General features: G+C 37.7%; 1 protein-coding gene across 2 annotated transcripts in view; it reads left to right on the top strand.

Annotated features, from left to right (window-relative positions):
* The window catches only part of NELL2 (neural EGFL like 2), a 197,077-nt gene extending 193,027 nt beyond the window's left edge, over nt 1-4,050 (top strand). For both annotated transcript variants that reach the window (XM_018559489.1, XM_018559490.1), the window contains exon 20: nt 3,213-4,050. In XM_018559489.1, the coding sequence (XP_018414991.1) occupies nt 3,213-3,263 (51 nt within the window). In that variant the 3' untranslated portion in view covers nt 3,264-4,050. The remainder of the gene's footprint in view (nt 1-3,212) is intronic.
* The last annotated feature ends 6,139 nt before the right edge of the window (nt 4,051-10,189 follow it).

Below are 10,189 nucleotides of genomic sequence, written 5' to 3' on the forward strand. Positions count from 1 at the left end.
ATATACACAGTATATATAACAGACCAAAGTGTTGTACAGTATTTCAATGACCAGCATTACAGTTGTAATATGTAATATTTCCTGTAATGCTAATGGTATCACAGCATATCAATCCATGTTATGAACTTGTCCTTACCGCTGACACAAAAGGTTGATGACACAAGGCAGTTTTGTGTCAGAATGAAGCATGAATATTGCACGCATGTCATATGCAATATTTAATACATTCTATTATAGTATACTACAGAGCATCTCATCTCCTAACTGCTCCTTTTAATATGCAACAAATAATTCACTGATGAGAGCAGGGGAAAAAAGAGCAGGGGAAAGTAACCCAAGAAATTGATTCAAGCGAAGGCATCAGCAGAGATGACATTTTATTCCTTCATGTTTTAAACATTATCTGTGATAGCATTTTAATGAATACACCGTCCTGGATATTAAAACATCAATATAATTTAATAAATTACTTGCTTCCACATATATTATTTTTATTATGTGGATATTGAGCACATTAGGAAGATTGTTTTGAATGCAATTTCTAAATGTTGCTTTATATGCCCTGTGGATGGCTTTACAAACTATATTTGACCCAAGGCCATATTTGCTGTGTCTTCCCAAACATCTGAATGCTGCATGGTCCCAATTCATAATTGGAGGCACTCTGTATATTTTTAGAATTATAACTCAAAAAATGAAAGGTAAGGAGAAAGCTGGATTACTGTGATGAAACCAGGGTCGATGCCTCTCAGCAAGTCTGAGATTTACTGTTAATAAAAGACAAAAGACAATGCCAGTTAGGTTAAGAATTTGACCACAACAAGGTGAAGACAGTTTCAGATAAGGTGCAAAGTGTTATCACTATCTTGGAAATGTTTCCAATAAAAATGTAATTATGTAAAGCAAATTACTTCTTTACATTAATGTTTCTGCTGTGTTTTTATATAGTTTTCATATAGTTATAAAATGTTAATTATGTCCAATTAAAACTGAGCATATAATGAAAAAATAATTAAGCAAAGTTTAGTTAACACCACATGTCAAAAGGATTGGGTGGATCCAAAGACAAAGGCAAAAGTTAAATGCAAAATTTGAATTGCCTATAAAAAGCTGAATGTAACTCTGCCTCTGCCACATCCTGAGCCTCCCTATTGTACAATGACACCATGCATGTTATGTTCTATGACCAGCAGAAATGCTTGGGAAGTAGAAAAGGCTGGGAGAAGCTTTTGCAGGGAAAGTAAAGGCTTGTATACAACACAAGCAGCATATATTTATTAAACTACTGATCTTTCTGACATGCAGTGTTCTGTGTAGGTAATCTCTGCATTTTTTTCATAGCATATTTCAATTTAGTTGTACAGGTATGTGACAGGTTATTTTTAAAGTGTACCCATAGTTAAAACTTTTTTAGCTTTGGATAGAGTGGGAAAGTATTAGAACTCTTGTCAGGTTTTACTGCCTTTGGATGCCCTATTGGAGAGACTCCTTCACTTTCTGCCTGGCAAAACTGTTTTCTATTGTCCGGCGGTTCTGCTGCCGTCCAAAAAAAGAGAAAAAAAAATCTTCCGGGCACTCCGGGAGTCTCCTGCTCCCGGGCGCTTCGGAAGTCTGCCGCTCGCCAAGGAGAGAAACACTGCGTTTTCATTTGTTTTTCTTTATTCTGACATTCTCTATTCTGAGCCGTGTCAGAATAGAAAAAAAAAAAATTGGGGCCATAGGAATGCATTTCTAGATTCCTATTGGCTATTTCAATTTGCAATAGCCAATAGCAAACTAGCTATTGTTCCTGCACTCTGCTGCTGTCAATCAGTAGTGTGGACCTGATGGAGAACTGCAGCAGAGGGCAGCAATGCTAGTTTGCTATTGGCTATTGCAAATTGAAATAGCCAATAGAAATCTAGCAATGCATTCCTATGGCCAAAAATATATATATTTTTTCTATTCTGTCACGGCTCCGTGTCAGAATATAAAAAAAAAGAAAAAGCAGTGTTTCTCTCCTTGGCAGCCGGGAGCGGGAGACTCCCGGAGCGCCAGGGAAAGTTAGGCTGTTTGGAGATCAGTGTCCGCCCAGCTGTCAGAAGCAGGCTGTCGGCCAGCTTCGGCTTCCAGTGTGGCTCAGCAAAGCCGAGGCATATGCGTTCGGTTCGACTGAGCCGCTCGGCCACGTTCGTGAGCTGTACGAGCTATAGTGAATAGCCCGTACAGCAGCCCTTCAGTTCTACTGAACCGAAGGGGTCCTGGGGCCGAAGCTAGCCGAAGGATCGGCTGAAGCTACGGCTAGATCCTTCGGCTGCTTCGTGAATAGACCCCTTAGTTTTCCCTAATCAGCCCTAATTAACTCCTTCTTCCTCTTCTCACCTAAACAATAATTTTCCTGCTTTTTAGTATTTTGGTTCCAATAATTTTGCATTAAAAAACTTTTTTTCATTTGAAAACATGTTGCAGTACCAGAATATGTACCAGAATATGAATTTTAGTGTCAATTTTAACAGGACAAATAAAATTAACTACAGTAACACTTTTTAAAAAAAAAAGGGGTTGTACAGGTGTGAGAACTATATATAAAACCAATATTGCAATATTAGTTTCACTTAATCATTGGAGGGTTTTATCACTCTACCCCAGCTGCTTGGGGGGTATTAAGTTTTTAGATAGGGACAAAGACATCTTAGGAGGTCATAGTTAACTATATGGTTTTGAAAAACCTGCTGTGCCCAAAGGGAAGTTTAATTTAATATTTTTGTAATGCCACAACCAAAACCACAGTTGTGGTAATTGTGACTTCTGTGCACGCCAAAGGGTTTTCTGTAGACAGACCAATAGCTATAGGTTCTCTTAAAACAAGATACATAGGTACCGTTTATAACAGTGATGCTATATCTGCACAATCACAAGGTAGGGATCTCTAGGGAGGGGGGGCTGTTTTTTGGCTAACACAGCAGAGATAACATAGTAAACAGCAATACTTGGGTGAAGATGTTTACATTGTAGCTGTCAAGATATAAAAAAAAGTCCCAACAGCATCTACCCAAAACAAAAATATCAATTTTAAATAGAGGTTTCTAAATAAAAGAATGGATGGACAAAATTACAAATGCTTTGGCAGCTAACAAAGAAAAAATATGTGTTTCAACTGTGTATTAAGTCATTTGACCGGAGTCATGCAGATTATTGCAAGTTTTTAATCACATCTTTTTGTTCTTCTACAGAATGGCCACATATGTTGCTCAGTGGACCCTCAGTGCCTTCAGGAGCTGTGATGACAACCAGCTACTACTATAGAAGGTTCAAGGATAAAGAATGTTATCTTCTCTTATAAAAAGACCTTACACCAAAAATGATAATACTCCCTACCGTTCAAGAAAGACAAGAAAAAACGTAACATCTTATGTACGGGAGATTTCTACTAAAAAGATTTTTTTTCTTTTTTTTTACTAAACTTGAGGCCAAATATATACCAGTTGCCACTGACATTTTTGTGCAGAATGCCTACATGGAATTCACTACATAATCATATTTTTCAAAGGGGATTGGTGATGTACTATTCTGCTTCACAGATGGAACTGTTCATGTTTAAGGATAAAACTAAGCACTTTAACATCAGCTTTATGCCAGCTGTTGCTTGAAAATAATGGAATACCTTGAAAACAATGGTATATACACCCACGGTAAAATTGCTTGCCTTGATCACTGCTAGGTTCACCAAGTCCTGGAACATGAACTAAAGATTCTTGGCGGGGTGGGGGTTGGAGTGTTTAGGTCCATATTGTACCACTTGATATCACCTGCACATATTTTTCTCACCAATCTAAAATATTTTATTATATATTGTAGGGAGTGATTTTGCAAATAAAATGAAGATGTGTTATAGACACCTCTTATTCTTTGGTACACTTTCTGTATCAGCATGGGAAAAATGTGTTTTGGAGGGAAAAGCTAACATTGCTGTTTTATTTCATGCACTTTTTGACTTCTTTTCTTGACTGGATACGTTTAGTATAATTGTGTTCTTGTGTGGATTTAAATAAATGTTTCTCTTACATACAATTCTGGATATTTTTTTTTTCTTTAGTGGAAGGTGTTTCTAAGCATTTGTGAATTTCTGTCTACCATATACAGTAAAATGTTACTTGAATCACATCCAACATTTTCTGACAGCAAATTCCATGGTACCTTTGAAGGAAATCCTCTCCTCTGCCCTCCATTTCAGTGCCTGAAGCCGTAACAGTGCTATAAATTGTGGTGTCAAATTGAGCTGAAAAGACACATTTATTAAAAAGGTTTGTTTAAAAACAATACACTTGTTTATTGCCTCTGTTTCCAATAGTGTACCTAGTACTAGTCATCAAAATAGCATCTCAAAAGACATAAGATTTATCACTTACTATTTCATATTATTACAGTGCATTGGTGACACCCCTGTCCAATGGAGGCACACCCCAAGGTCGTAAGTATGTACAAAAATAGAAAAAATGGTTTTTAAGGCACCAAATCACACATTTGGTGCCATAAATAATTTTTGGAAGAATTTTATTCCAAAGTTAAAAAACATTAAAAGATTTGACAACAATGTCTGTTTCAATTGCTTGTGATCCATAAGAATTAACCTCTAGCATAGATCAGCTACCACCTCCTGGGTCCCCCAAAAGGGAGTAAAAAGTAATATATCACCACCCTAAATCATCATGAATTCTAAACTCTCAAATGTAGTGATTCCTCCAATTGGGGGTCACCCAGACTGGAGGACAGCAACAAGGTCAAATTATTTTAATGGCCATCTCCAGAAAACCTAATATCTCCTTTTCTCTTTCTGTCTCTCTCTGTCCAAGCCAACACTCTCTTGCTATGCACAACCCACAGAAGTTTCAGGCAGCATCTTCCTAGGACATGCAAAAGAAATGATGATCCCAAATAGTGTAAAATCCTTTTAATGAACAAATGAAGCACAATAATCAGTGTATTAATAAATAAATACAACTGGCACAGGCTTGATACTTCTCAAGCACAACACTACACTGCACTGTACACTTCTGCTTTGCTCTACATGTTTCATTAAGAGAATGTTGTCAGGGGAAAAAACCCTGAAGAAGCTGGGTGTGACACTGATGAAACTGGATGGGTGACACTAGGCGTGTTCCTTCTATAGTTATAGGTACATTATTTATACTCTTGGACCACACATGCCATCCAGACTGTCTTACCATTCTCCTACTGTTTTGTGGTGCTGGCCCATGCCTTGTATCTAAATTGAACATACCACCTCATCTGCAGTACTATACTGTGATTTCCTGTTCATTACTTAAATAATTATGCTCAGCTGAATAAAGCATCTGTCTTTGTGTGCCCCTCTGTGCTTATGCAGCAACTGTGTACAACATTTATGACTGCAGTATATAATATTACTGCATTTTACTAAAACAATATGTATTTATAATTCTATGTGGAGCCTGTGAAAAATCCCACTTTCCTGAAGATAAATCTTGCTGTGTTTGCATCCATCTTTACAGTAAACAAGCTAGCCACCACTAGTAGGAGGTGTTTGAAAACTGTTCTTCATTGAACTGAATGTTTAATCCCTCTTCCTGAAAAGAAATGCAAAGTACAGTAGAAAATCCTCATAGCTAGGAAATTGCTGGGAGTATTTCTGAAAACAGGACTTCAGAGAAAGCTGGAATGAGTAAAAATTTAGAAAATTTTGGTCAACGTGCAGTTATATTTTAAGTGACATATTTCTAGATCAGTGAATGTGACATTCACTAATTATTGACTGCAGATTAATTGCCTTCCCTGTGTTTTGATTAAAAGGGATTGATTCACCTGCAGTACGTTTATTACATGTCATATTCACTGCTTTATCTGGTTTTGAATTTGGTACAGTTAGGTATGTGGTTGCCAAGAACATGTTTTGGCAGGTCAGACATATTTAATGTGAGAACCTGATGCTTATTCTGCACATACTGGGTGAATTGGCCTGTGATCTGCAAACCTTTCTTTAGCAGTACATGGCTACTGTCACATCGTTAGTAAATATAAAAAAAATAGTATCTATCGAGTATTCTCTATTTCAACACAGCATATTTTTTTTCAAGTGATATTGCATGTGTTTTCTGGGTGAGTGTATTCATTGCTGGCAATCATTCTGTTCCTTCTATATAGTTGAGGGAGTTATTGATTAGTATAGTTCAAGTTTTCAGAATTTCAGGCTGAATTGAAGGTTTATTATTTGATATATTCAGCTTATTAGACTCTATCAATCACTACAGTAGATTACCTGGGACCTTGCTAGTGTATAGACATTCATAAACTTTATAAATATTAGATGTTTGAATATTTATGTATAGAATAAAGTAATTTGATTATAATTGTTATGGTTTGATAGTCTATGCCAGCTGGAATATGTCAGTGTTCAGATGATTTACTGCAACTTCTGTAATCAAGCTTTCAGAAATTACTTTTTCTATGCTCTCAGGGATGTCCAGATACCAGTTCAGATACCAGTGCCGTTACTTGGCATTTTCACAACAACTAGCAGGTTTGCAGCGGTTGCAGCTGGGACCTGGCTCTGGCTCTCCACCACTGTCCTGAAATCATTAGTCTGAGCTAGTCTTGGAGCGGGAAATGTATATGTACATGTACTTGTACTTGTACCAGGTACGGTACCTGGTATCAACATCCCTAGTCTCAATTTTAAAGCTTCACCTGCTGGCACAAAAGAAGAACTAACAATATTAATAGGTAATCCTTTATATTTAGTTGAATGAAACTATTTAAAAAAATAGTTTTTGTCCTTTCCATATTAAATACAATATGCACAATGTCTGTACTGTACATGGCAATATGTGGTATATGTGCTTTACAATAAAAACTCAGTAAATATGTTCCAGTATACCACATGCCTTTCTTTTTGTATCTCACATTTTTACTTGTTGCTCTTTTATGGCTCTGTTATGTAAGCTGTAAACATGGTAATAAAAACAATATGCATAAAGCAGTAATTATCTGGAATAAACTATGTATGTTAAATCCTATAATACGCATAGATTTTATACTTAGTTTAGACTGCAATAAAGAAGACTGATGTTTTGGACAAAGAAAAGACTATAATAAGCCTATCTAAACAACATCTAGCATAAATATGTTATCTGCAAATAATTAATATTACTACCTAAAGTTTTGAGAAACAATAATACATTATGTGCCTGCTACAATGAACCTATTACCCTGCTGTCTACAAGATACATGAAATTAGATGACTGTTGTGTCATGGTTCATTTGCTTCTCTATTGCCCCAATTCTCACACTCAACTTATAACTCCAATGATAAACACGCACATCTAAACACGATTTCAATAGGTTTCGCGACATCCTTCATATTCTAGTAATACTCTACATATTTATTTTGTCTTTGCAGGGAAAAAACATCCAGTTCTTAAATATAACACAATCAATACTGTTAAAGTGGTTGGGGTAGTGTCTGTCTAAATAAAAACTGGGAAAAAATTGAATAAAACATTTTTTTTTTTAAATGCATGTATGATTGGAGAAACGCACTCCCCTCACTATCTGGGTAAACTTCAGTGAGGCTGGAAACGAATCACTGAAAAGGAAACCACCACTCAAGTTTGATAGGAAAAAGCAGAATCCTACCTGATGCCTATTTGAACGATTGCAAAATAATATGCCCAGGACTCCCTATTTTATAAAATTTGGCTGTAAGAACTATACGTTATATATATTCCAATAAAGAAGAACTATAGGATAAACACAACATTCAGTAATAGCAATGATTCACTGTTTGCAAAAGCTAACAATCATATCCAACTGTAGCTTGGATGTTCTGAGCTATTGCCAGCCTGTTTCTAAGCATGTTGATTAACCTTGCAAATTGTAAAATATATGTTAAAACAGACACATCCACAATCAATGTAGGTGATAAGTTTAACAGCTTGTAACGGAATGTGCAGGGGGTTTTAGGAGAACCTGTGAAAACTCCCACCATTAACGGACTACTATTGGCCAGCTCTGCTGTGCTTCTTTTTGTATTTCTGGGAATTCTGGTGCTTTTTGTCTTGAATTAAATTGTTTTTCAACTGAAGCCTGTATGGAGATAAAAATGGAAGCTGCCTTTGCTAACCTCCAATTGAAGCTGCCTTGTCTCCATATGATCTAAGTCACTGTTCCAGAACAGTTCAAAGAGAGTCAGAACTCCTGGTCTGCATACTTGTTCCTGGTAAGTGAATCAAAAAGCATTGAAGCCAGCAAATAGCATTTCCAACTGCAACAATGACAGTTCAACAATGGCAGTATCTTTGCAGTACACGTTTCCCTTACCTGCACCTGTGTCAGTTATATTTAAAAGAATAACGATTGCCTGCCTAGTTTAAAGCTCAACAATATAAAGTCTATATACCCAATGGGATGGTGCTAATGCCAAATTACATGTGTGCTCTGCGAAAAAAGGAAACTGGATTTTTTTTAAGCCGGAGAGATCTGTCAGAAATTAAAAAGATTGGAAATACAAGCACATACTGTATATAAAAACAGCTGACAGTGACCAAAATGGATCTATTTAACCCCTTCCCAGTGGCTGTACCCATAAATGTGACATAATGGAGGTGGGCTTTATGCCATCCTGCCACATACAGTATATGTACACAGCCAGCATATTTTTTGTGACTGTGATGTCACCGGCAACTCCCATTTACTCTGTGAAGATCAGGAGCTGGCAGGAAGGGATCCTGACTATGTGACCTCTGTGACAGCCAGAGAAATTCCTCTTGTGTTACAATGTCCTAAAGGGCTTAAAGAGTTTCAAATCTTCACTCCTTGTAAACCAGGAAAATGTTATCTCTCGATTTGCAATGTGTCTAAGTCAGAACAAAGGAGCAAATCTGATTTTTGGCTTATATTGGTGCATTGCCAGCCCCCTCCAATAAATAGACTGCTTTAATGCACATTCATGCATTAACATGTTGCAATGGACTGCATAATTCTAAGTGGGCCCTCACTTTTAGAACCATGATGCACCTTTAGAGAAACTAAGGGGGTTATTCACTAAAGGGTGAAGAGTTTGGAGAAGGCAGGAGAAGTGAACAATCTAGGCCAAAATAGCTGATTTGGACAAATTCTCCAAGTCAGCTCACTTTCCAGTTTAGCTATGTTGTCCTAGATTGTTCACTTATCCTGCCTTCTCCAAACCCTTTACCCTTTTGCGAATAACCCCCTAAGTAGAGCTAAATACGGGGATACATAGAAACCTTTCATAGTTAAGTCTGCAGAATAATCTATAGGACCACTATCAAGAAACAAATGTTATCCTTGCAACTGTATGAGAATAAAGCTGTAACTGTGGTTTCTAGAAAATGCCATGTAGTGTAGTTTTTTTACTCCAGTTTTGTTTTAGAATTGGTTCCTATCAAGTTTGGCTCAATAATGGTACTAGAGGCACTGGATTGGGGAAAAGATTCAGGAAAACATGGCCTGTCCACTAGGTAGCACCCACTGCCTGGTCTATAAGGTCAGGTTCACACCTGGGCGATCCGTGACCGTGTGACAATCGTGCACAAAACTGCACGGGTGGCCCTGCAGTCCCGGAATTACAAACCACTGCCGATCACGCTGGCGGTGCCACTATTTTCTAATAGCACCCCAGTCATGCCAGGCAGATCGCAGGGTTTCCTGACGCGATTCTGCCTGCGCAATCGTGCGCGATCGTGGCTGAAAAAAATGTGCAGTGCGAAAAAAGGTGCATGTACTTTTTTTAGCGATTGCCGCTCGGATATAACCCCATTGAAATTTATGGGGCCACACGGCTACCGCTGTGTGCAACCCCACATGATCCCGTGGTCCTGGGATTGCCCAAGTCTGCACCAGCCCTCAATGGAATCAAAGATGGGACTGTGTCAGTGGCTGCACTGCTCAATCTCACAAGAGTTGTTGCACATAGTGGCCGCAGACATTCTGCTGGTGATCTGCATTGGCTGTGAATGGGAAAGCAGCAAGTGATTTCACACACATTTTTAAGATTTATAGGTAACTAATACAATTCACAGCATTCCAGAGTACAAGGGAAAAAAATTACTTTAGCGGTTTGGCTAAGTTTAGCTTATATACAGGTAGTAATAGTATTCACAGTCTGCTCAGTGCCAGTTACAGGTGTTGGGACAAATGATAGCATTGCCTGAAA

The sequence above is a fragment of the Nanorana parkeri genome, unplaced genomic scaffold (genome assembly GCF_000935625.1).
Source record: "Nanorana parkeri isolate BGI_ZX_2015 unplaced genomic scaffold, ASM93562v1 scaffold399, whole genome shotgun sequence".
Classification (NCBI taxonomy): Eukaryota; Metazoa; Chordata; class Amphibia; order Anura; family Dicroglossidae; genus Nanorana; species Nanorana parkeri.